General features: G+C 41.3%; 2 protein-coding genes across 3 annotated transcripts in view; one reads left to right on the top strand and one right to left on the bottom strand.

The window, feature by feature from the left end:
• Positions 1-19,283, top strand: part of ABCG5 (ATP binding cassette subfamily G member 5) — a 33,971-nt gene extending 14,688 nt beyond the window's left edge. Inside the window, exons 6-13 of the mRNA XM_077749194.1 lie at positions 1,706-1,845; positions 2,820-2,949; positions 3,411-3,624; positions 3,707-3,912; positions 4,702-4,840; positions 9,312-9,497; positions 17,050-17,162; positions 18,096-19,283. Of these exons, the coding sequence (XP_077605320.1) occupies positions 1,706-1,845; positions 2,820-2,949; positions 3,411-3,624; positions 3,707-3,912; positions 4,702-4,840; positions 9,312-9,497; positions 17,050-17,162; positions 18,096-18,289 (1,322 nt within the window). The 3' untranslated portion in view covers positions 18,290-19,283. The remainder of the gene's footprint in view (positions 1-1,705; positions 1,846-2,819; positions 2,950-3,410; positions 3,625-3,706; positions 3,913-4,701; positions 4,841-9,311; positions 9,498-17,049; positions 17,163-18,095) is intronic.
• The window catches only part of DYNC2LI1 (dynein cytoplasmic 2 light intermediate chain 1), a 42,919-nt gene continuing 34,047 nt past the window's right edge, over positions 17,995-26,866 (bottom strand). Inside the window, exons 13-14 of one of the 2 annotated variants that reach the window (XM_077749374.1) lie at positions 21,871-21,979; positions 17,995-18,241 (exon numbers count right to left, since the gene is read on the bottom strand). In XM_077749374.1, the coding sequence (XP_077605500.1) occupies positions 21,917-21,979 (63 nt within the window). In that variant the 3' untranslated portion in view covers positions 17,995-18,241; positions 21,871-21,916. Of the gene's footprint in view, positions 18,242-21,694; positions 21,980-26,866 lie in introns of those variants that run through there. The other variant, XM_077749373.1, reaches the window with a different exon arrangement.

Here is a 26,866-nt window from a genome sequence, read left to right as displayed (position 1 = left end):
TGTGTGCTGTGGAAAGACCGTGAGTTTTGGTGTGACTAGAGGTAATAATGCAATGGCAGGAATTAAAGCAGGACTTTGATACACAAAAAAGTGTGCAGTTTGGAGGGAGAAGTATCAAGATGAGGTAGCCAGTCACCTGCCTCTCCTGCTGGGTTTGGTCATTCTCCCCACCACTGGGGGAACTGCAGCACTTACATATGCATCTAGAAGAGGCCATACTGCATTGGATACTACACTGAGGCAGACCTGTTCTTCAGATGGTGGTTGATCACCAGAAGACAAAGAGAGATGTTCTTAAGAGCCCTTCTCACTTTCTGGGTAGAAAGAGCCACAGTTAAACCCTCTAAAGAAGCTAACTCCCTGTCTCACCTCGGACTTTGTTTTATGGGTCAAAGTTTTTGGCAGCACAGAGACCCTGTCAGTGTTGGAAAGAGCTCCACATGAGGCGAGGTTATGTCTTTTTAACCAGCCTCCTCTCAACCTTTTGAAAACAATTTGGTGCCTGCTCACCAGCCCTCATTCCTTGTCATTGGTCCTCTGGACAGAGCCCCAACAGTCCACAGTACCATGTGAGAGGCCTGACCTTGTTGCTGCCTGTTCCCTCAAGGATTAAAGCCAAAATGTCCTCTGCAGCTGGGAGCTGGGTCCTCTTAGGCCAGGTTCTCTCTCTTGGGCTTGGGCCAAAAGCCAGTTTACATGCAGTTCTTCTCACAGCATACTGTTTGCATGGGGTAAGATGGGATGGGACATCTCCGTAAAGAACTATGCAAAATTATGAGCTTAACCAAACTCCACACCTGTAAACCAAATAACCCAGTGAAGAAATGGGCAGAGGACATGAATAGACACTTTTCCAAAGAAATCCATATGGCCAACAGACACATGACACATGATCAATGTCACTCATCATCAGGGAGATACAAATCAAAGCCACATTGAGATACCACCTCACAGGTAGTGAGTGGCTAAAATAAACTAATCAGGAGACTATAGATGCTGGTGAGGATGTGGAGAAATGGGAACCCTCTTGCACTGTTGGTGGGAATCCAAACTAGTGCAGCCTCTCTGGAAAACAGTGTGGAGGTTCCTCAGAAAATTAAAAATAGAACTACCCTGTGATCCAGCAGTAGCACTGCTGGGAATTTACCCAACGGATACAGGAGTGCTGATGCATAGGGGCACATGTACCCTAATGTTCACAGCAGCACTCTCAACAATAGCCGAATTATGGGAAAAGCCTAAATGTCCTTTAGCTGATGAATGGATAAAGAAGATGTGGTTTGTATATACAATGGGATACTACTTGGCAATGAGAAAGGATGAAATCCTGCCATTTGCAGCAATGTGGATGGAACTGGAGGGTATTATGCTAAGTGAAATAAGTCCGAGAAACACACCATTATGTTTTCACTCATATGTGGATCTTGAGAAACTTAACAGAAGACCATGGGGGAAGGGAAGGGGAAAAAATAGTTACAAGCAGAGAGGGAGGGAGGCAAACCATAAGAGACTCTCAGACACAGAGAGCAAATTGAGGGTTGATGGGGATTGGGGGAGAGGGGAAAGTGGGTGTTAGGCATTGAGGAGGGCACTTGTTGGGAAACCAAATTAACAATAAGTTATATTAAAAATAAATAATAATAAAATTCTGAATTTAGAGTCCAAAGCCTAGTGACTCAGAAACCTGACCCTTCCTTGCCTGCAGAGGTCATGCTGTTTGATGAGCCCACCACAGGCCTGGACTGCATGACAGCCAATCAGATCGTTGTCGTCCTGGCAGAGCTGGCTCGCAAGGACCGCATTGTGATTATCACCATTCACCAGCCACGTTCTGAGCTCTTCGAGGTGAGAGGGACATCTCTTGTTCCTGCTTAACTCATCAGAGGTGGGTAGATGTGTGTGTGTTGAGATGGGGATCATGAAGGAGAGATTAATACTTGTCAGCCAGAGCAGTTGGAGCCAATATGGGCTTCCTGATATGGGAAGGGCACCTACCGTGTACCAAATACCTTCTCTGCACTAACTCATTTAGTGCACACAACAGTCCTATGAGGTGGATATCAGTACTGTTATATAATAGAGAAGAAGGAGATTTAGAAATAATGCCAAATTGAGTCAGTACCACACAGTAAAGAAGCTGGAAGTAGCATTCATGGTCCCATTGGCTTCAAAGGTTGTTTCTTTCCACTAAATCATATAGATTTCCTTCCAAAAATCTTACTTCATCTTCCCAGGATACTGTTAGGGAGCTATTATTTGCCTTTTAAAAAAATTTTTTTAATGTTTGTTTATTTTGAGGGAAAGAGAGAGTGAAGCAGGGGAGGGGAAGAGAGAAAGGGAGACAGAATCTGAAGCAGGCCCCAGGCTCTTAGCTGTCAGCACAGAGCCTGATGTGGGGCTGAAACCCACGCACCATGAGATCATGACCTGATTCGAAGTCAGACGCTTAACCGACGGAGCCACCCAGGTGCCCCATATTATTTGCCTTTTATAGACAAGGATCTGAGATTAAATACATGAACATCTTGTCCAAGGTCACTCAGTGCCACGACTGGGATTCAAAACTCAGGTCCACTGACCAGCTCCACGAGTTCTCCTCTGCCCCAGATACGATGCTGAACCCAGGCTGGATACAGCTTTGTGCACAGAGGCAACCCAGGTTGGAAAAAAAGTAGGGACACGCTCTGTGTGTCTCCAGTGGGAACAGTCAGAATACTGATGCATGACTGAGATAATCAAGGACTCACTGCTTGGAAATTTATTCTCCAGAAGAATATGATAACCTGATTATACACTAACACCATGTATTTTCCAATCAGCTCTTTGATAAAATCGCCATTCTGAGCTACGGAGAGCTGGTTTTCTGTGGGACACCAGTGGAAATGCTTGATTTCTTCAATGGCTGCAATTACCCTTGTCCTGAACATTCAAACCCTTTTGACTTTTATAGTAAGTTTTTTTTTCACCTTTCCCGTTATGAATATTTATTAAACTTTATCATCTCAGATTTCTGCCTGGATGTCAACAGCACTGGTGGATTTTGTTCTCGGTTTTGTTTTGGTGTTTTCACTCTTTAAGGAATTAGTTTGGCTAGGTCCCTTAATGTGCCATCTGATAGGTGATCTTTCAGAATGTAAGGTGGGGGATCTCTCTCAAATGGGTGCACATCCACTTTGTCAGAGAAAAATAGCTGAGCTTCTAAATTCTCACAGCAGCCCCAGTTGTATCCTCAAGGCCTTGCAGGTAACCTTAAAATAATTCTGATTTTATAGGTGGGCACGAACAGAAAACATTCTGATTTTATAGGTGGGCTAGTACCCTGGAATCAATGATGAAACATGTATTATAAGCTATTGTGCATATATTTGCATTTAAAAACTCATTGATGACTTCTTTTGGGAAAAAATTAGTGGACCTGACATCAGTGGATACCCAAAACAAAGAACGGGAAATAGAAACCTACAAGAGAGTCCAGATGATTGAATCTGCCTACAAAGAATCAGCAATTTATCACAAAACCTTGGAGAATATTGAAAGAGCAAAACACTTGAAAACATTGCCAGTGATTCCTTTTAAAACCAAAGATTCTCCTGGAGCTCTCTCTAAACTGAGTGTTCTCTTGAGGTAAGAGCCTCAGCCCGTTTTAGGTGGTTAGACATCCACCAATGAAAGAAAAGGAATTAAAATGGGGTTGTTTGGTTTTCAGGAGAGTGACCAGAAACTTACTGAGAAATAAGCTGGCAGTGATTATGCGTCTTGTTCAGAATCTGATCATGGGTTTGTTCGTCATTTTCTACCTTCTGCGGGTCCAGAATGATGTGCTGAAGGGTGCTGTCCAGGATCGCGTGGGTCTTCTATACCAGTTTGTGGGTGCCACCCCATACACAGGCATGCTCAACGCTGTGAATCTGTGTACGTGCCCATGCCTAGGGCCGGGCGGGGGGGGGGCACTTCCTCTCTTCCTGAACATCTCTTTTCTCCATCTGGCACCTTGCAGCACTCCATGAAATAAGGGTATTTTGCTGAGCTGAACTTGGCTGTCTCCAGATTCTCTCCCTGGGGAACGGTAACTACTGAGTTACTGATATCTGAGTGTGAATTAGTTCACCAGGTAGATCTTTCTGAGGGTCTAAGTATCCAGGGAAACACGAAGTTATGAGCTACTGATGGGGCAGGGTTTGGGAAGGTTATTTTTTAAAAAGGTCATCCCTGGTATTCCTATCTTGGCCATTAGGATGTACAGTGCCTGGGAACCCAGATATCTGCCAACTTTGCGCTGTTAAATTCTTTTTGGAGCCTATTTTAGGATAGCCAGCACCTAATTTTCAAACTCAGAGAATTCAGAAGCAATACCTAGTTGCCTGATGTTCTGTGCCAAAATCCTGCACAGAAAGAGGACAAAGTACCTCACATCATTCATGGTCCTTTTGTAAGTGTGTTCTTGAATTTGTGACACCCTTCCCTTGATTTTTAGAGAGAAGGAAATAAATTATGACAGCCTTTGCAACCATATGGTAATTCAGGTAGAGTATATTTCTGTGGTGGAATATATTTATAGTTCTATGGGTGGCAGGTTCCCCTCTTTCTGGGACTAGGGAGTCCCGGCTGGTCCCCATCGTGCAGCCTCAGGTTGTTTGGGCTAGCTCTCCTTCCTTAGCTGTGTGGTGACCAGCTTTTCTGAAACCTGCTTTCCCTGCCCAGTTCCTGTGCTGCGAGCTGTCAGCGACCAGGAGAGCCAAGATGGCCTGTACCAGAAGTGGCAGATGCTGCTGGCCTATGTGCTGCACGTCCTCCCCTTCAGTGTCATTGCTACCATGCTGTTCAGCAGTGTGTGCTACTGGTAAGGCTTTCTTCAAAGGTGTTTAGTCCTTCTGGGCCAGGCCTCCTGGGGAGTCCCAGATGGCCACTGGGCCTGATGGAGGGGGAGCTCCAGGGTGGACAAGTCCTTGCTCTGGGCCCTGGAGGTCTGTCTTTGCCCATCAATGTCTAGTACAATGTCCTGTTCTTCAGGACATAAAAGAACCCAGCTGGAGGCTACATGGGACCTGAGAGCAGACCAGAAGGACTACATGTGCCAGGGACTGGCACGTCCCACATCTGCAGCAGAGCCAGGCCGGAGAAGATTGCTCTTAAGTAGCTGGGACCCAGGGGTAGAGGTGGCAAGCAGCTGTTAAGCATGGCTCAACATTAAGCAAGGTTCCAGGCACCTGTCAGCTGGAACGGCAACTCTGCCTGACATTTCAGCTGACCCACCTGCAATATAGCAGTTGGGCTGGTGTGAGGGGGCTTGAACAATGGAAGAATGGGTATGGGAAGAGGCACTGGGGAGCCATGAAGCATCCCTGATACTGTTAGGTTTTGATTGATGGCTTATAGACAATGCTTCTTTTTGGTTTTTTTTTTGTTTCTTACAGCTTTTAAAAGATATAAATCTGAAGATGTGTAGAGTTATTTGCATGATTTATCGTCATAGGGAGAAATATCTTCCCTAATCCCTATGGCTTTCTCTTAAGAAAAGATGGGGGCATTACCTGGTATTCTGTGACTCTAGTAGTGTAAATGTGCCCAGCTTGTCATCCCAGGAGAACTTCAGGCAGTTCTTGAAATGTTGTCTTCAAGCCATGGGATTTCATGAGTGCCTAAATAATACAGGTGCTCCTAACATAGCCAGTAGTCAGACCCGTGATATATGATATCAATAATTATTAGGAATTAAGTGATACATAAGTAAAAGACAAACCAGGGCCTTCTCAGTTTGAGTTCCCAGACGAAGACTGGGAAGGTCTTGGTGCAGGTGCTTGGAAGTCGGTATCACTCTGGAGAGTGACAGAGGCAAAGCCACTTGCTCTGAGTTAGCAAGAGGTTGGGCTCCCCACTGAGGGCGATGGCAGGGACCTCCCTGCTGGACATGCTGGAGCCTCATTCTCTGACAGAACATGTGGACTCTAATCTATGATGTAAAGCATGAGCCTGTCTAGTTCAGACTGAATGATCCAGGAGCAGATTTTTATAACCTGATCATTTTTGAGTAAATCAAAGTTGGCTGAAAATTGAAGACCTTGGTAATTTAGACTCTTGCTACTCAGTGTAGCCCACAGACCATCCTTTGGAACTTGTTTAACATGTGGAATCTCAGGCCCAGCTACTGAATTGGATTCTGCATTTAACAAGATCCTCCTGGTGGTTCATATGCACTTTAAAATTTGTGAAGCACTGATTTTGAAGACCACACAGTATTTGAAACACTGCCCATGAGAAAGTTAGTTCTGCAAGATTTAAGATAACAGGGCAGTGTAAGCATACAGGTCATGACTATTTTTTATTAAAGTCAGATATAAAAAGAATCCATTCCAGTGGTAGCATAGCTGTTAGCAGTGTAGCAAACACTTTGAGTAAATGACAGCAATGTTGAATGCCTACTAAGCACCAGGCACAATATGAGGTGCGACAGAAGACTCAAAGAGGAGTGAAGAGGAGGTGCTGCCCTCAGGCTTGCAATTCTGAAACTTAAACATCTCTGAAAGCTAGAATGTATCTGTAATTCTTCTCACAGCATGACTGACATGAATTCAGTGGCAAAATCAGATGTGAACCCACATGATGTTCTTTGTACATCAGCACTCCTGTTTAGCAGACATATTGATGTGCTTGGTTACAGGTGAAGTCCCTGATTCCACTTGTGATAAGTACGGTCTGTGTAGTGTATAGACTTTCCAAAATCTGTAAATTGCCATATTCCAAAATACATCTGGCCCTAAAGCATTTCCTATGATGGATTGCAGACATAAATCTCCAGATGACTAATTCAAGAAAGTATAAGATTAGTGTTATAAAGAAGCACAGTCACTATGCTGAGGAATGTAACAATAATAACAGCTAACATATTGAGCACTTTATGTCAGGCACTAAGAGCTTTAAATATATCAACTCATATAATCCTTCAACCATTCTATAAAGGTGGTACTATAATTATCCTTGTTTTTAGGTGAGCAAACTGAGGTACAGATGGGTTATCTTCCCAATCCCAGCTAATTAAAAAGAGGCCAAGAGCCCATTTGGTTGAATAGGAAGAGCAACTCTTGAAGGACAACTTGAGAGATAAGCAGCATTCTAATGAATAGAAAAGGGAGCAAGGGCATTCCAGGAAAAGAAGGAGCAGGGGCATAAGTTCAGGAGCAAAACCACGTAAGACCTTTCCAAAGAAAAGATGCACTTGTGCCGTGGGAATGAAGGATTGGAAGGAGTAGTGAAAGATCTGACTGGCCCCTCTGGTGAGGTGGCAAATGCCAGGCTAAGGAGCTGAAGTGGGTTTGATAATGGGATGGGACCTAGGAGAGAAGTCTAAACCAGTGAGTGACCCATCTGTGACAGACTCTAGAGAGGGAGGCTGGCATGCCTTGGCAGCAGGCTGTGGAAGAGGCAGAGGCCCTACTGATTGAGGAGCAGTGGCAACAGTAGGGGAGTCCTTTGGAAATGCTAGGAAAGTAGAATCAAATGGGCTTAGGAACTATGGACTTGTTGGTAGTAAGGTCACAGATAATGCCTGAGTTTTCCACCTGAGGGAATGAGATGGTGACAACATCTTGACTCGGTTCGCCAGGAAAGAGCACAGATTTGGTTTTGAACATGTTGCATCTGGTATGCTACAGGATACCAGATTAGACACGTCATGCTGAGGTTTGGGTGGGAGACTGCAGCAGAAAGAAAAAGAGAGAGTAAAGGCCTGGGAATGGATTTCATAGGACAGAATACTGGAAGGGGAGAAAGTGGTCTTGAGTGCAAACCTAATGTTTATTTTTTAATTAAAAAATTGTAACGTTTCTTTTTTTTAATGTTTTATTTTTGCGCGAGAGAGCGAGAATGTGGGTGGGGGAGGGGCAGAGAAAGAGGGAGATGGCAGAATCTCAAGCAAGAGCCAGGCTGTCAGCACAGAGCCCAAGGTGGGGTTCGAACCCACAAACCATGAGATCATGACCTGAGCTGAAGGTGGATGCTTAACCAACTGAGCCACCCAGGTGCCCCCGTTTCTTTGTTTTTGAGACAGAGCATGAGTGGGGGAGGGGCAGAGAGCGAGAGAGACACAGACTGAGGATCAGGCCCCAGGCTCTGAGCTGTCAGCACAGAGCCCGACATGGGGCTTGAACCCCCGAACCATGAGGCCATGACCTGAGCTGAAGTCAGACGCTTAACTGACTGAGCCACCCAGGTGCCCCATGTGTAAACCTTAGGGGGAACATTCAGTGTGTGGGAAGTGGAAGGGTGGTCAGAGAGGTAGAAGGAGAAGTAGGACCAGGAAGCATCAGAGAAGCTGAGGGAGGAGAGCATTTCAAGGAAGTATAATAAACCCATTCATATTGCAGAGGTCCGAGGAGATGAGGCATCAATTTAGGAGGTCATTGGCAGTCTTCCAGAAAGGAGCTTTGATACACTGATGGGGGTGCAAGTCACATTCACAAGGGAACAAGGAGGGAGATGGAAGACACAGATGCTGCCTGGGAAGCTTGGTGGCGTAGGGTAGGCTGAAGAGAAGGCAATTGCTCACAGGGTTATCAGGCTCAGGGAATGGATATTTTAAGATATGGTAAATAACAGCATCTGGAAAAACCAATAGATGGAGAATAGATGAAACTATAGCAAAATAGGATAATTCACAGATCACATTTCCTGAGTACAGCAGGGTAGGCATGGTGGAATCAGGTGACATGAAGTCAAGGAGCAAGTAGATAGGATCAACTTGGCAATAATAGGGGAGAAAGAGAAAGAATGTTTATAAGAAAATGAAGATCAAATCAGTGGAAGGGGCTGGTAGAATAAAAGACAAGAATGGAATGGAGTCCATGGAGGGAGTGCAGGGTTTTCACGATGGCAGCAACCCCACATGACAGGGATCAAGTGCAGGGATGGAGGGGCAGAGAAGCCCAAGGAGTGAGCCCTTAGCACTGGCAGAGTAGGTTAGCTAGGGTAGGAGCAGCGCTAACTAGGCAGAACATGGTTAATTAGAGAAGCCTGCAGAGTTCAACAATCTATTTATCGCACTAGTTGTGACCACTGTCTATTAATATTTTCCTATGAGAACTGAAGGAGCTCTAAAAGGAAAAGGCACACTAAGTTGGAGCCAACAGAAACAATGTGTGGTAATGAATGGTCTCCACTGTTGGCTCTGTTCCAAAAAGGCCTTTCAAAGGGGGCTTTGGCTTATCCTGCAAATGCTTCCCACCCACTAACCACCACGGGCTAATTCATAGAAGGCAAGTGGGGTATTTTTATTAAATAACCCTTGGGAGGAAACTAACGATCTTATGTTTTTCTAGGACTCTGGGCTTATATCCTGAGGTTGCCAGATTTGGGTATTTCTCTGCTGCTCTCTTGGTTCCCCACTTAATCGGTGAATTTCTAAGTCTTGTGCTACTTGGTATGGTCCAAAACCCAAATGTGGTCAACAGCATGGTGGCTCTGCTCTCCGCTGCTGGGATATTTGTGGGATCTGGATTAATAAGGTAAGATATGGTGATTCAAAGGATTTCCATTGATGATTTGTTGTTAATCATCACTCGATTAATTATAAGGAGTTCAGAGGAGAGCTATGTGATGCTGACTAAAGGTATCACCTTATGGTCTGGAGTATTTATAGTGCTTGCTCACCATTATTATTTAGACCTTGAACTGTTTACCATTTGTTGAGTAAAATATCTTCACACTGAGACTCAGGAAATGACAATTGAGGCATGTTATCCATATGATTCACATGTAATAACAAGAGGAGGAAGACCAATCCATCCTCCAGAAAAACTCACTGCCTATATTACAAGCAAAATAGCATGCATTTAATTCATAATTTTTTCTGCCCTGGCCCTGTGGAGACTCTGTTCTTCTCAGTTCCCAGTTACTTTTAGGAAGTAAGAACAGTCAGATAAGAGCTTGTGTGATAAAGGACTGATCAAGAAAATACCAGGAATAGATGACACACCGAATGTTAACAGTAATTATCTCTGGGTAATATTTTTTTTCTTCACATTTTCCTTTATTTTATAAATTTCTATAATAAACAGCATTTTTTAAGCAAAAAATACACACACACATACATACATTTAAAAAAAGTAGTAGCAGAAAGGGTGAAAATTTTTAGAAAGGTGACAGTGGTCCCAGGCAGGTAATGTGAGCAGGACCTGTAAGCACACTATGGGTCCCTGAGGACATGTTGTGAAGGTGGCTATTTCTTTGACTTAAACTCACCTCAGACTTTGCTGCAGTCAGAGCACTATGAAGACTCCCAGGCCACACGTGGCTCCCTGGAGAGAGGGCTGACCCTTAGGTAAAGATTTCTTCTGGCACTTAGCTGCCACATGGGCAAGTCACTTCTATCTAAATTATTAGTTTCCTCACTTATAAAATGGAGCTAATGATCTCGGGCCCACCTGCCTCAGGGGAGTATAAGGAACAAATGAGATAATCAACAGGAAGACACATTATAAGTAGTGATCATAAGCTGTAGTGAGTTCTGTAAAGTGAAGTATTACAAAGTGAAGTGAGCTCGTTTTGATCAGTCAAGGAAGATTATCTTTACAGCACCACGATTACCCTATATTTGTGTTGCTTAAGTGGATTGTTAGCATCTATATAATATGCTCAAGTCAGATCACCCCAGGGGTATGCAATCAAGCCAGCCAAGGTATTGACCCAACCTTGGGCAGAATCTCCACTTGACTATGTGAGTCATTCCCTATTCCAGTTGGTCTGGCACTATTTTGTGTATTTGGTTGGTAGGAAAAGGGAATTCATTGTTCTGAAAAGAGAGGCACTGGCCAACATTACCAAAGGCTCTTGGGGTTTTTGCAAAACCTCAACATCCCAAGGCTTCACCTGGATTCCACTCCCATCACTGAAATGAAAATCTACTCTTCAAGGGCCACATCAACCTCCTGATCATAAAGTTCATGTTCTCACCTTCCCTGACTGACTGCCTGCAAATATTTCCAATTTTGGCTGTCTCCTCCTTTTAACACAAACAGAAATAGCTTTGTTCTTTCTGCTTACAAAATAATGCAAGTTCTTGGGGAAAAAATGTACACAATACAGAAGCGTATAAGGAAGAAAAAGTTACCTGAAGGATTGCAACCTTCAGTTAAATTTTATTTTGCATCTTATTAGACTTTTATATAATCTTTAATAAAAAATAAGATTATCTGTTGTGAAGGAGTTAAATTTGCATTTAACAATATAATGTGGACAGTCCCATGTCCGCAGATTTAGATCTATGATTCCTTCCTCTCTAAAGTACTCCAGGGATTTCTATAGTGTAGCCTGATTGTCCTCCCTGTGTCTTTCATGGACCCATTGGTCTCCCTTTGGCACCTGCATGAAGCCTACCTGCCGTTCCCTTGGCTACATCAGCTCTCTGGAAGCCATCAAGTGCCACTTAGGTTGCAGCCTTCCTTAATTGTTTTAAAATTTAATTTATTTAATGTTTATTTTTGAGAAAGACCGAGCACAAGTGGGGGAGGGACAGAGAGGGAGATCCAGCATCTGAAGCAGGCTCCAGGCTCTGAGCTGTCAGCACAGAGCCTGATGCTGGGCTTGAACTCCTAAGCTGTAAGATCATGACCTGAGCTGGAGTAAGACACTTAACCGACTGAGCTACTCAGGCGCCCATATTTTTTAAAAATTTAAATTCAAGTGGGGTGCCTGGGTGGCTTAGTCGGTTAAGCATCCGACTTTCGCTTAGGTCATGATCTCGCGGTTCGTGGGTTCGAGCCCCGCGTCGGGCTCTGTGCTGACTGCCAGCTCGGAGCCTGGAGCCTATTTCAGAGTCTGTATCTCCCTCTCTCTCTGACCCTCCCCTGCTCATGCTGTCTCTCTCTCTCTCTCCTAGAAAAAAAAAAAAATTTAAATTCAAGTTAGTTCCAATACAGTGTAGTCCTGGTTTCAGGAGTAGAATCCAGTGATTCATCTCTTACATTTGACACCCAGTGCTCCTCCCAAAAAGTGCCCTCCTTTATGCCCATCCCCCATTTAGGCCATAACCCTGCCTACCTCCCCTCCAGCAACCCTCACCTTGTTCTCTGTATTTAAAACTGTTATATTTTGCCTCCCTCTCTGTTTTTATTTTTCCTTCCCTTCCCCTATGTTTATCTGTTGTGTTTTTTAAATTCCATATATGAGTGAAATTATGGTATTTGATTTTCTCTGACTGACTTATTTTGCTTAGCGTAATACAATCTAGTTTGATCCATGTTGTTGCAAATGGCAGCATTTCATTCTTTTTCATCACTGAGCAGTATTCCTGTGTGTGTGTCTGTAGATGTCTACGTACACACACATGACATCTTCTACCCTTGATCTTAGCCAAAAGGCCAAAAAACGATGACATCTTCTTTATCCATTCATCAGTTGATGGACATTTGGGCTCTTTCCATAATTTGGAGATTGTTGATAGCACTGCTTATAAACATTTGGGTGCATGTGCCCTTTTGTATCAGGATTTTTGCATCCTTGGGATAAATTCCTGATAGTGCAGTTGCTGGGTTGTAAGGTAGTTCTATTTTTAATTTTTTGAGGAACCTCTATACTGTTTTCCAGAGTGGCTGCACCAGTTTGTATTCCCACCAGCAGTGCAGGAGGTTTCTTCCCTTAAAATAAATTTTTTTTAAAATGTAATGTTATTTTTGAGAAAGAGACAGACAGACACAGCATGAGCAGGGGAGGGGCAGAGAGAGAGAGAGGGAGACAAAGAATCTGAAGCAGGCTCTAGGCTTTGAGCTCTCAGCACAGAGCCTGATGTGGGGCTCAAACCCTTGAACCATGAGATCACAACCTGAGCTGAAGTCAGACACTTAACTGATTGAGCCACCCAGGTGCCCCAAGAGGGCTCCCCTTTCTCTGCATCTTTGCCAACATCTGCTGTTTCCTGGGTTGTTAATTTTAGCTATTTTGACAGGTGTGAGGTAGTATCTCATTGTGGTTCTGATTTTTATTTCCCTGATGATGAGTGATGTTGAGTATCTTTTCATGTGTCTGTTAGCCATCTGGATGTCTTCTTTTGAAAAGTTTCTATTCATGTCTTCTGCCCGTTTCTTCACTAGATTATTTGTTTTTTGGATGTTGAGTTTGGTATGTTCCTTACAGATTTTGGATACTAACCCTTTTTCTGATATGTCATTTGCAAATATCTTCTCCCATCCCTTCAGTTGCCTTTTAGTTTTGTTGATTGATTCCTTCACTGTGTAGAAGGTTTTTATCTTGATGCAGTCCCAGCAGTTCATTCTTCTTTTATTTCCCTTGCCTCTGGAGACATGCCAAGTAAGAAGTTGCTGTGGCCAAGGTCAAAGAGGTTGCTGCCTGTTTTCTCCTGTAGGATTTTGATGGGTTTCCTGTCTCACATTTAGGTATTTCATCCATTTTGCATTTATTTTTGTGTATAGTGTAAGAAAATGGTCCAGTTTCATTCTTCTGCATGTCGCCTTCCAGTTTTCCCAGCACCATTTGTTGAAGAGACGGTCTTTTTTTCCATTGGATACTCTTCCTGCTTTGTTGAAGATTAGTTGGCCATATATTTGTGGGTCCATTTATGGGTTCTCCATTCTGTTCCATTGATCTTAGTGTCTGTTTTTATGCCAGTACTATACTGTCTTGATGATTACAGCTTTGTAATATACCTTAAGTCTAGAAATGTGATGCCTCCTGCTTTGTTTTTCTTTTTCAACATTACTTTGGCTTTTTTGGGTCTTTCTGGTTTCATACAAATTTTGGGATTTTTTGCTCTAGCTCTGTGAAGAATGCTTTTGTTATTTTGGTAGAGATTGCATTGATATGTGTAAATTACTTTGGGTAGTATTGACATTTTAAGAATATTTGTTCTTCCAATCCATGAGCATGGACTGTTCATTTCTTTGTGTCGTCTTCAGTTTCTTTCATATGTTTTCTATAGTTTTCAACATACAGATCTTTTACCTCTTTGGTTAAGTTTATTCCTAGGTATTTTATAGTATTTGATGTAATTGTAAATGAGATTGATTCCTTAATATCTATGCTGCCTGATTATTGGCATATAGAAATGCAACTGATTTCTGTACACTGATTTTGTAACCTGTGACTTTGCTGAATTCACGTATCGGTTCTAGCAGTCTTTTGGTGGAGTCTTTCTGGTTTTCCACATAGAGTATCATGTCCTCTGAAAAGAGTGAAAGTTTGACTTCTTCCTTAATGATTTATATACTTTGTCTTTCTTTTTGTTGTCTGATTACTGAGGCTAGTAATAGTACTTCCAGTACTATGTTGAACAACAGTGGTAAGAGTGGACATCCCTGTCGCATTCCTGATCTCAGGGGGAAAGCTCTCAGTTCTTCCTCTTGGAGGATGATATTAGCTGTAGGCCTTTCATATATGGCTTTTATGATGCTAAGGTATGTTCCTTCTATTCCGACTTTGAGGGTTTTTATGAAGATGCTGTATTTTGTCAAAAACTTTTTCTGCATCTGTTGAAAGGATCATATGATCCTTATCCTTTCTTTTATTAATGCAGTATATTATGTTGATTGATTTGTGGATACCGAACCTGCCCTGCAACCCAGGAATAAATCCCATTTGATCATGGTAAATAATTTGTTTTTCAGTTTTTTTAATGTTTGTTTATTTTTGAGAGAGAGAGGGAGGCAGAGCACAAGTGAGGGAGGGGCAAAGAGAGGAAGAGACACAAAATATGAAGCAGGCTCCAGGCTCCAAACCGTCAGCACAGAGTCCAATGTGGGACCCGAACCCACGAATTGTGAGATCATGACCTGAGCCAAAGTCAGACGCTTAACCAACTGAACCACCCAGGTCCCCCAATAATTCTTTTAATTATTGTTGAATTTGATTTGCTAGTATCTTGTTGAGAATTTTTACATCCAGATTCATCAGGGATATTGGCTTGTACTTCTCCATTTTAGTGGGGTCTTTGTCTGGTTTTGGAATCAAGGTAATGGTGGCTTCATAGAATGAGTTTGGAAGTTTTCCTTCCATTTCTGTTTTTTGGAACAGTTTGAGGAGAATAGGTATTAACTCTTCTTTAAATGTGTGGTAGAATTCCTTTGGGAAGCCATCTGGCCCAGGACTCTTTGTTGGGAGATTTTTGATAACTGATTCAGTTTCTTTGCAGCCTTCCTTTAAAAGGACCGTGTCTTGAGGGCAGCAGCAGTGCCTCATTCACCATTATAGTTCTCAGTGGCCAAAGGCCTTGAACCAAATAGGTTGGCAAAAAATAATTGCTGAATTGAGTGAATGAATGAACGACTACTCTCTCCCTGGACTATGTACACACTGGATCAGTCACCAACGTCTGTTGGCTTTCTTCTTTGCTGTCAAATCACAAATGCATGTGGAATCTTTACTTCTGTTTCACCCTGTGTGGTGCACTGCAAGATGGAGGCACACGGTTCCTACCTCAAGGAGGTAACCCTCTGGCTGGCTGAGCAATCAGTCTGTCAGGCCATCATGCTATTGCAGGCCTTTGTCATCTCATACTTGAACTACTGCTGTAACCTACTCCCTTTTGCTTTTCTGCTTTTCCTAATCTGCCCTTATTCTGGTCCTTTCTACTTGCTGGTGCCACATTAAGTACCTTAAAAAACTAGTTTCATGGTGTTGCAATGTCAAACCACTGTAAGGCTCCAAAACAGTTGGTTCCTGGCTGCCATTCCAAACCCAGCTCCCACAGCTTCAGAGCCTCTGTTCTAGCTTTTCTGGCCCTTGTGTCCCATGTGCAGTCCTTGACATGCCAGTGCTCATGCCGTCCTTCCTTCCTCCCCAGATTCCTACCTATCCTTTCCAATTAGTGGCCTCTAAGTGGGCAAATTCAATGTTGTGCCTTAGAACACTGTCAGTAACTAAAAGTCATGAGGTTTGGGGGTTCTTTGGGAATAGGTAAAAACAAACAAAAAAAACCCCCTATAAATACTAAGAAGAATGTCATGGACATATGGTGCTGGATTTTTGTACTTGGCACAAATCATTTGCCACTATGTATTTTTATAGTCTTGAGGGCATATATTCAATGTCCCCAGTTACACTGTGAGTTCTGTAGGGGAAAGATCCTTCTTCTGAATTCCTCAAGCACTTAGAACTAGTGCCTCGCAGATAGAATTTAATACATGTTGACTTATAGACATTATATAGTGGACAAAGGAGTCCACGAGGTCCGCATGGAATTTCTCCTGAAATAGACTCAAGAGGGGACAGAGTTCATTTTCACAGTGTGTCTGCTTGCTCCCTCCATTCTCTACCCTTACAATTGATTCTCACTTCACACACTAGCTCCTTCAAATCTCTGTTTAATCACAAATACCCTCCTTTAAAGTGATGTGTTAGGTGTGTGTTTTCTTTCATGTTTATATCAATGGTGCTTATAAAAAAAAAAATTAGACACCAATCCATCATCAGGGGATTGTTACATTAAGGTTTCTACTATAATGGACCACCGAGCTATAATTTAAAATGATGGAATGCTATGCTTACTGACTTGGAAGGCTGTCTGACATATGTTTGGTTGAAAAAAGCAGGTTAGAAAAGAGCATGAAGAGTATGATTCCAATTAGGTAAAATTTTATAAACATATACATACACACACATTACATATATCACCAAAATGTTAACCATGGTTATTTCTGGGCAGTGGTATTTCTTTGTACTTCTTAGTATTGTTTGATGTGTTTTATAGTGAGCATAGTTTTTTAAAAAAATTTTTAAATGTTTATTTTTGAGAGCGAGACAGAGTGTGAGCAGGGGAGGGGCAGAGAGAGAGAGACACACACAGAATCTGAAGCAGACTCCAGGCTCTAAGGTATCAGCACAGAGCCTGACACAGGGCTCGAACCCATAAGCTGTTAGGTCATGACCTGAGCCAAAGTTGGACGCTTAACTGACTGAGCCACCCAGGCGTCCCTAGTGCAGTTTTTATAATGAGAGATAAAAACTATATTCATAATGGTAAACATAAAATGAGGGTTGTCTTTACTTTCATTTGGTAGGACTATTACTAGAGCCTATTGAATTTCACCTCTATTTCTTTCTCTTCAGAAACACAGAAGAAATGTCCATTCCTTTTAAAATCCTCAGTTACTTAACATTCCAAAAATATTGCTCTGAGATTCTTATAGTCAATGAGTTTTATGGACAGAATTTCACTTGTGGTAAGTACTCTATTTTGGCATATAATTTTTTTTTACATACTCCTCTGAGGAAGCAATTCCCTGAGGAAATGTATTTTTTAAAACAAAAGCTATATTTTATAATAAATAGATTTAAAACCTTGTTTTGAAATAAAAGTAACAGTTTCTCTGATTTTTAAAATAAAAGTCAAGTTAGTTACCTGTCAAAGGCCAATAATAGCTTAAGGCCACTCTGATATTTTTAGAAAATGATAGCCCTGGGGCGCCTGGCTGGCTCAGTCAGAAGAGCATGTGACTCTTGATCTCAGGGTTGTAAGTTTAAGCCCCATGCTGGGTGTAGAGATTACTTAAAAAAATAAAATCTTAAAAAAAAAAAAAAACCTAATGTATGCTGAGGTAAACCCTAGTTATACTCTGAATGGACTCAGTTTCTACACCTACTGAACAGAAGATATTGTAGCAGATTGTGGTAGCTTCTTTCCTAAAATGTATGTAGTATAGGGCTGAGTAAAGCCAGTTTTGGCAAAAGTCTGTTTTCTGATCCCCTAAGAGGCAGTAGGAACATAACAAGGTCCCTCTGGCCATGGAAATCCCAAGCCACTTTGTGAAGACAGCTCAAGAACAGGGCAGAATTTAGTAGCTGTTTTAGATATTTTTAGGTGGTAATATCAGTAACCTTAGGATATTCAGTACTTGGTGACCATAGAGATGGTGATTTTTATCAGTACTCTGAAAATGGGTTCATACCCAAATGGAAAGAAACCCATTTCCATCTTCAGATGAACCCAGGACCCAGAACACCCACTACTGCTTCATCTAATAGTGAATTCTGGATTCTCTAAAATGTCCTATATCTTTCATGACAAAAGGTACTTAGCAGACAGTTGGTAAATACTTGTTGATTAAATTACCTGGGAAGCATCATATCTGACACTGTCAATCTTTTCCTGGCAGGCAGCTCAAATCATTCTGTGACAACTAATCCAATGTGTGTCTTCACTCAAGGAATTCAGTTCATTGAGAGAACCTGCCCGGGTGCAACATCCAGATTCACGACAAACTTTCTGATTTTGTATGCCTTTATCCCAGTTCTTGTCATCCTAGGAATAGTTGTTTTTAAAGTAAGGGATCATCTCATTAGCAGATAGTAAAGAACATTGCTGCAAAAATGGACCTGAAGCCCCCGAGGGGCATGACTACTTGGAACATCTAAGATAAGAAAGCCACATGTTTCTTGATAATACATCTTAAGTCCTTTAACCATTAAAACTCCAATCTGTGCCCCTCAGATTCACACAGGCCTTGAATGATATTCCAACTTGCAGGGACATGTGATATCTAGAGATTGTGACTGAGCTGGTCCAAATATGTAAATAGTAATAATTCATAAAGTTATGGGTGACTAGTGGGACTATTTTTCTTTGTCCTAGATGCAGAAAAGGTCATCAGTTAAAAATATGCTTACAAACAAACAAAAAATATGCTTACGTTTGATATCAGATTTGGTAAGAAGAAGATATTTGAATGGTCACTGAATGTAAGTAACAGAAAAGAGAACTGTGGGTTTGATAATTGCCATCATGCAGAATTGGGTAGGAATTCTTTCATTATCATTTAAAAGTGCATATTTACGTTTACATATCCACATGAGGGGGCTGAGTTGCTCAACCACATTAAGAGGATGTTAGGCAGACGCTGGATGATGAACACTCCTGACACAGAGCACCTAGTGAATTTTTGAGTGTTAAAATGAAAAACTGTGGGAATGGGCTGAACTGAGAACATTGCATACCAGATAAATCTCTGGTACTGTTTTAAAAGAGGAGTTTGCTATTTTTCCACTTTTCACGTAGTTGAAAAGTGAATGTTGCTGATAAAGTGTATGCACTGAGTAATGGCTAGAGTTGTTAAAGTCCATACAGGGGGCGCCTGGGTGGCTTAGTCGGTTAAGCGTCCGACTTTCGCTTAGGTCATGATCTCGCGGTTCGTGGGTTCGAGCCCTGCGTCGGGCTCTGTGCTGACTGCCAGCTCAGAGCCTGGAGCCTGTTTCAGTCTGTAACTCCCTCTCTCTCTGACCCTCCCCTGCTCACGCTGTCTCTCTCTCTCTCCTAGAAATAAATAAAACATTTAAAAAAAAAAAAAGTCCATACAGAAAAGATGTTCAACTGACGCAACATTTGCGTCAAGAGGAACCAGATTACACATGTGGAATTCAGATTCTTGAATTGTAAAGGGAAAGAATGCTGAAAAATACAAATACAGACACTTATCTCACATATTTTTTGGGACAGAGTGATGTATATAGATGATTAAAAATGGGTTCTGTACTAAATGACTGATTATCTTTCTGATTGATCATCAAGTAGTTCATGTACAAGTATGAAAAGACACTGTCTCAATGTTACCATGGTAACTCCAAGGGAGAACATCTTAGTGAGTACGTGAACTTATTCAGTTGCTGTGACCTAACTTGTAAAGAATGATAAATTATAGCATTTGAAATGTCTCACATTATAGTAGAAGAGATCATTTCATTAAGGGAACCATAGTAAAATCCTATTTCTTAGAACAGTATTTAAGGATCTGGAGACATTGGCAAATTACCAGAATAGTATCGTCAATTTTTATAAAAGGTCTTTGACACTGATGATTATGGTATAATAGTTACATAATGCCTTACAGATTATATATGTCACATCAGTTATAGACAATTCTGGAGATGATAATCTATTAAAGTAGTTCAAAGAGAGTCCCACAGGAACCTCTTTTGAAATCGCTGATTTCAACTTACTAAAGATATGGGTATGCACTGTAAGTGGAAACATTTCTACTATTCATATGCAGATGAATTTCATTATAGCTCAGAAACATTTGGAAAATTGACATAGCATGTGACTTCAAGCTATTAAATGTTAGTGATACCATTTTAGAAAAACACAATGACTTTCAACATGCGACAGTCTGTGTCTCAAGTCAAAAATGGACAGTGATGTGTAAGACAAATTATATAATAGAAATTTCTGTTACTACTGTGGAATAGGCTGTTTCTTCCTACCAAGTCAGTGATGTTTCTGAGATTATAATGTTTGCTATTAATTTAAAGGGAGCTCTTTCTCCACAGTACTCAGGCAAGGTGCCTGTCTACGAAGAGCCTCAGTCTTAGGAGCAAACATGCTGAAAATCCTGTTGTTAAGAGTGCTGGACCCACATGCACTGCAACTAGTTGATGAAGTCTTACTTCCCTGCAGTGATCAGGTATTTTGCTATTCGCTCAGATACCATTCATCAATTTTGGTGTTCTTGGGGTTATGTGCTTATTTGAAGCTGGGTATGGTATATTAGAGCGAACATATTTTATAATGAAAATGGAAGAACACAGAGTTGAATGACTTTCCTGATTAATGACAGCAATTATGCTCCAAATTGAACTAGGCTAGCAGGCACACACATGCATAAGCTCAAGAAGCCGCCTTTTTTAAAAAAAAATTTAAAAATATTTTATTTCTGAGAGAGGGAGGCACAGAATCTGAAAAAGGCTCCAAGCTGGCTGTCAGCACAGAGCCTGACGCAGGGCTTGAACCCACGAACTGTGAGATCCTGAGCTGAAGTCGGACGCTTAACCGACTGAGCCACCCAGCTGCCCCTTGAGAAGGCTTCTTAAAGGCTTCTTAAAAATCATTTCACCTTGGAAATGATCTCGGTTATTACTACTTCATGAAATTTTGGCCTGCTTACTAATAACATCTTCCCTTAAATTTACCTATTCTTCAAAAAGCTATAAGAAGTATGTCAGAATCATTGGATGTGCTGATTAAACATGCAGATTACTGGACCCCATTCCAGACCCACTGATTCAGGACCTCTGGGTGTGGGGACTCAAAAATAAATAAATAAAATGCACATTCTTAAGTTTATTTATTTTGAGAAACAGAGTGAGCAGGCAGGGGCATAGAGAGAATCCCAAGCTGGGTCCACACTGTCAACACACAGCCTGATGCGGGGCTCAGTCCCACGGGATCATGACCTGAGCTGAGATCAAGAGCCAGACATTAACAGATTGAGCCACCCAGGAGCTCCAGGAATGTGCATTTTAAACAGGTACTTCAGGGGGCCCTGGGTGGCTCAGTCAGTTGAGACTCTTGATTTGGGATTGGGTCGTGATCCCAGGATTGTGGGATTGAGCCCCACATTGGGCTCCATGTGGAGTTTGCTTGGGATTCTCTCTTTCTCTCCCTCTCTCTCTCCCTCCTCCCACCCCCTTGCTCATGCTCACTCGCTCGGGCACTCTCTCTCAGAAAAGAAAAAAGTTTAAATAGGTACTTCAGGTGCTTCTTGTGCCTGTGTTTCAGAGTTAAGTGATGTGATCTGATTGTGGTTTCCTAGCAGACATACCTGAGAGCTCCTCCAAGAGGGAATGTGTCTAACATAAATGCATAACCTCACACTTGTAACTGTTACTAAATGCTCTTGCTTTCATAGTCCTTACACCATATAAGCAGAATCCTATAAATGCTGAACTGAGTATATACTAGATAAACATACTAGAGGCAGGCAGTAGGAGATTTTTTATTTTAAAAAAATACTGCATGTAATTACACAACTTCTCCCCCTTTTAAAAGACTTAAAAGTATCCAGGGAATTGCACTAATACAGGAAATTCCACTTTTCATTTAACAAATTAGACATCTTAACTTCACTTATTATCATAATAGCTAATTAAGAAACTTACTTGTATTGGGGAAAGAAGAAATAAATACAGTGTGGTTGAATTAGGTTCAAGAATCAAGCTCAATTTGTTTCCAAGACTTGGAAGAACTTCTTTTGTATTGTTCCAGTTCCTAAAACAAAAATATGCATTACTTGAAGAGAAAAGTTTTAAAAATTAAAATAAGCACCTTAAAGCTGCCTTGGCATTTTTTAGGTATGACAGTGTATCCTTTATGGTATTATCATTCTCAAAATTTCTGGACAGTTATTCTGTAAATTCTTACAATTAGGATCTTCTAGAAATGTAGTCTTCAGACTTTTTGTAGTCTAAGCAATACTTTAGAGACGTCCTTCTTAAAGACGAAATTACATACTATATGTACATACAGATTGTCTTTCAACTATTAAAATAAATGCATTTGTCATACTTTAAGTATTTAAAAGTGATCTTGTTTCCTATTTGACTATTGTCAAAACTGGGTTGAAGTTAGGGTATTTAAAAAATTAATATCCTCTGACACAGTGCTTCTACCTTTCAAAATGTGTCTCACAGAATGAGAGAAGAGTGCAAGGATATAAACAGAAGGATATTTATGGCACTGTGTATACTGGTGCACACGTGCGAAGAGTTTTCGCAGTAAGGACATTAGTAAAGATGTCCGTGCTCATTTGCACATGGCTTCATGGGCATCCAGCAAAAATAAGCGCAGTCCTATGTGCCACATGAAGGAAGTGGATAGGTGGAGAGGGAGTAGGATACTTCCACTTTCTAGGTTACATACTTCAATATCATCTTTTGAGGGTCTCTTTATCCCACAACAAGCATATGTTACTTTTACAGTTCATAAAATAAATTCTAGTATGGGTGGACACCCAGCATGAGATGACTGATCTGCAAAGGGATCATCCCTTAGGGGACTGCCTCCTGGCCTCTTTCCTGTTGTTCCGTGTCTCAGTAATGGCACAAAATAGATTATTTCAGACAAGCAGAAAGTGGTTACTCTGCAAAATAAGGCAGCCACTGCCCTTTGGCTAACATAATTGAAGTTCACAGTTGCTATGAAAAGAAAATCCATTCTCATTTTCAGAAAAATTGCAGATTGTCTCTTCCATACCTGTACTCAAAGTTGTTTCAGAGTGTTTATATCATAACTCCAAAGTAGTCTTTTCAGCTTGGTTTATTTTTTTTAAAGGAAATTAATTTGGTTCACCAGTTATCAAAGATTGTTCAAACATGTTTCACTTATAAGGAATAAACAGTAATTAGTTATCTTGTTTTTAACTGGAAGCACTGACTTATTTTTATCAATGATAATGGTGAGGACATTACTTTAAGATTCTTTGCTAGAGATACCTCCCTTCTGCAGACAGCGGACTGAGAGAAGAAAGAACAGGGCTGGTCACACAGGTCATGTTGGGGAAAATAAAGAATGACCAGTGTGACATAAATCTCACCATGTCCACAAGACTTTCAGTACTGCTGTCATAGAAATTCAAAATAATATGAGGATGCTTTAACGGAAGAGCGAGTAAGATCTTCCTTACACTGCAATTCTTCATGGCTGCTTTAGCAAGCCATTTTAAATGTGAACATAAAACAGAAAGGTTTTCACCTTGCCTCTTAACCTCTAAAGTTTTAGGGGCTGCTGGGTGACTCCGTCGCTTGAACATCCAACTTTAGTTTCGGTCATGATCTCATGGTTCATGGGTTCGAGCCCCACATCAGGCTCTGTGCTGACAGCTCACCGCCTGGAGCCTGCTTCGGATTTTGTGTCTCCCTCTCTGTCTCTCTACTCCTCCCCTGCTCACTCTCTCTCTCAAAAATAAATGTTAAAAAAATTTTTTTTAAAAAGAACCTCTGAAGTTTTCAACCATAAGTGGACCACAGCCTTAAAATGCTTAAAACAGCATCTTCAGGGGCGTCTAGGTGGCTCAGTTGATTAAATGCCGACTTTGGCTCAGGTCATGATCTTGTGGTTTGTGAGTTGAAGCCGCGTGTCAGGCTCTGTGCTGACAGCTGGGAGCCTGGAGCCTGCTTCGGATTCTGTGTCTCCCTCTCTCTCTCTCTCTCTCTCAAAAATAAACGTTAAAAATTAAAAAAAAAAAACCCTCAGCATCTTCAATAAAGGATAATAAGAACATTTTCCCCTAAGCATGTAAATCGGTGTGTGTTGTGTGTTTAAATCATAGGCCTAGGGATTATAAACAAGTTGATTTTTGAAAATGGATTCAAAATAGTGTGGTTGGCCAAGGAGACTTAAAAATATTGTTTACCAAAAACTTTTCCTTGTTGTTTTTTTCTTTGCTTTGACAATAAAGATAAAAGAGGTAGAAGCATTCAGCAAGTGCTGTCTATACTGATGTCCCCTTACAATCAGGAATGCTTTAAAACTAGAGGCCCTTCTGAATTGTGGAAGCAAGCCACATGGATAAGCCACAAGCCCATGGATAGATGAATGGATAAAGAAGATGTGGTACGGGGTGCCTGGGTGGCTCAGTTGGTTAAGCGTCTGACTTCAGCTCAGATCATGATCTACTGGTTTGTGAGTTTGAGCTCCGTGTCAGGCTCTGAGCTGAAAGCTCGGAGCCTGGAGCCTGCTTCGGATTCTGTGTCTCCCTCTCTCTCTGCCCCTTCCCTGTTCACATTGTCTCTCTCTCAAAAATAAACATTAAAAAAAAGATGTAGTATATACACAACAGAATTTTATCAGCCATAAGACAATGAAATCTTGCCACTTGCGATAACCTGGATGGAGCTAGAGTGTAATGTTAAGTGAAATAAGTCAAAGAAAGAAATACCATATGATTTCACTCATATGTGGAATTTAAGAAACAAATGAACAAAGGACAAAAACAAACTGGGGCTCAGTGGTTAAGCGTCGGACTCTTGATTTTGGCCCAGGTCATGATCTCACGGTTGGTGAGACTGAACTTCGCATAGGGGCTCTCCAGTGACTGCAGAATCTCCTTTGGATTCTCGCTCTCCCTGTCTCTCTGTCCCTTCCCTGCTCACACTTAACTTTCTCTAAATAAACTGGGGGTCGTTGGGGGGGAAGCAAGGAAACAGGCAATACAAAGAAAGAGCTGAGGACAACTGGTGAGATTTTCACCTAATACAAACGAATTCTTTTATAGGCTGTGTTAATAGTTAATAGTGAAGAATGATGTGAAGAATGATAGGTATCATGAGGTTGCTTTCCAGCTCCACTCCAAATTCCTCTGGTTTTAGGTCAGTTAGGGAAGATGGATTAAATATGAAAGGTCATGATGCTGAGAAACATCCCAGCCCTTTTATAATACCTGTGTATACAAATGTAATAAAAGGGATCAAACTGTGCAATAGAAACAGATAATCTTATCAACAACAGCAACTAAGTCATTGACTCCTAGATACTAATTCAGGGATGACTTCCCACTAATCTTTAGCCAGGCTGCACACATAATAAAGGTTACATGAGGTCATCTGTTCCTACAACATGCCTCTCACTTTGCTACAGCAACGAAACCCTCTAAATATTCATGACACAGTTTTCAAGTCTTGTAGACTATGTTTAAATAAAATCTTTTGCTTTCTTATTCCAGGGCCCCTGAAGGTGAAAGGCTAGTGCTGAGAAAAGGACTCTGGTCACTGCTCTGGTGGATGGCTGTGTTCAGGTTACCCTTGTAGCAGTATGACTGCCCAAGTGACACAGCTCTACAGATCCCACCGGAGAGGTTGTTAGGGCATTCCATTTATAGTGCTTACTTACGCAAGGCTGGATTCTGCACAGTGTCTCGCTTTATCAAACTAAAAGGAGATCTGAGAAAATTTAAGTATTGGGTCATGATGAGTTTACCAGCTTCTGCATTCTTACAGGACTTGTGTATCACAAATGGTGCTAGCTAGGCATATATGGAACTCCATCTCCTTTTTTTTTTTTTTTTTTAATGTTTATTTGAGAGAGACACACACACAGACTCCAAAGCAGGCTCTAGGCTCTGAGCTGTCAGCACAGAGCCCAGTGTGGGGCTGGAGCTCACAAACCAGGAGATCATGACCTGAGCCAAAGTCAGACCTTTTTAACCGACTGAGCCTCCCAGGTGCCCCATGCAGTCTCCATTTTTAATCACTTTCCTGGGAGGTCCTATATTTGTGGGCTTTCAGACTGGATAGTCCTTAATTTTTCTGGTACAAGAAGAGTTTAAGTATGTCTGAATGTTCTAACAAAAAACAAAACCTTTTAAATAATCCCACAAACAAAAGTATATTATGAAAGTGTCTCCCCAGCAGCAAGGTAAGAACCAATCACTACCCATCTTCAACATAAAGTAAACTGGGGAGTCCAAGAACAGTATGTGAACATTACATCATGTCTGGATGCTGGAATGACAGGTGGTTTAAATTCCTTCTTTGTGCACATCAGAATTTTATTTTTTAAGAGTGAAGATGTGCTATTTCAATTTTATTATTTTTAATAAATTATTAACAATTTTAATTATTTAATAATAAATATTTAATTTAAAAGATGTGGTATATACACAACAGAGTTTTATCAGCCATAAGACAGAATGAAATCTTGCCATTTGCAATAACATGGATGGAGCTAGAGTGTAATGTTAAGTGAAATAAGTCAGAGAAAGAAATACCGGATGATTTCACTCGTGTGGAACTTAAGAAACAAATGAACAAAGGACAAAAAATATTTATAATAATACATATTAATATTAATAAATAATAAATACTAATTTATTTTTGAGAGAGAGACACATAGAATGTGAGCAGGGTTGGTGCAAAAGAGAGAGATGGAGACAGAATTCGAAGCAGGCTCCAGGCTCTGAGCTGTCAGTACAGAGCCCAGTGCGGGGCTCAAACTCATGAACTGTGAGATCATGATTTGAGCCAAAGTCAAATGCTTTACTGACTGAGCTACCCAGGTGCCCCTCAATAATTTTAAAAGTAAAAAGTAAACATTAAATAAATTGAGAAAAACCTACGGAGTTCCAGAAGTGTTTTGTGATAAAACTCAAGAGGCAATAAA

This window comes from Crocuta crocuta, unplaced genomic scaffold, assembly GCF_008692635.1.
Source record: "Crocuta crocuta isolate KB4526 unplaced genomic scaffold, BGI_CrCroc_1.0 scaffold118, whole genome shotgun sequence".
Classification (NCBI taxonomy): Eukaryota; Metazoa; Chordata; class Mammalia; order Carnivora; family Hyaenidae; genus Crocuta; species Crocuta crocuta.
This window is presented reverse-complemented; position numbering and strand designations above follow the sequence as displayed.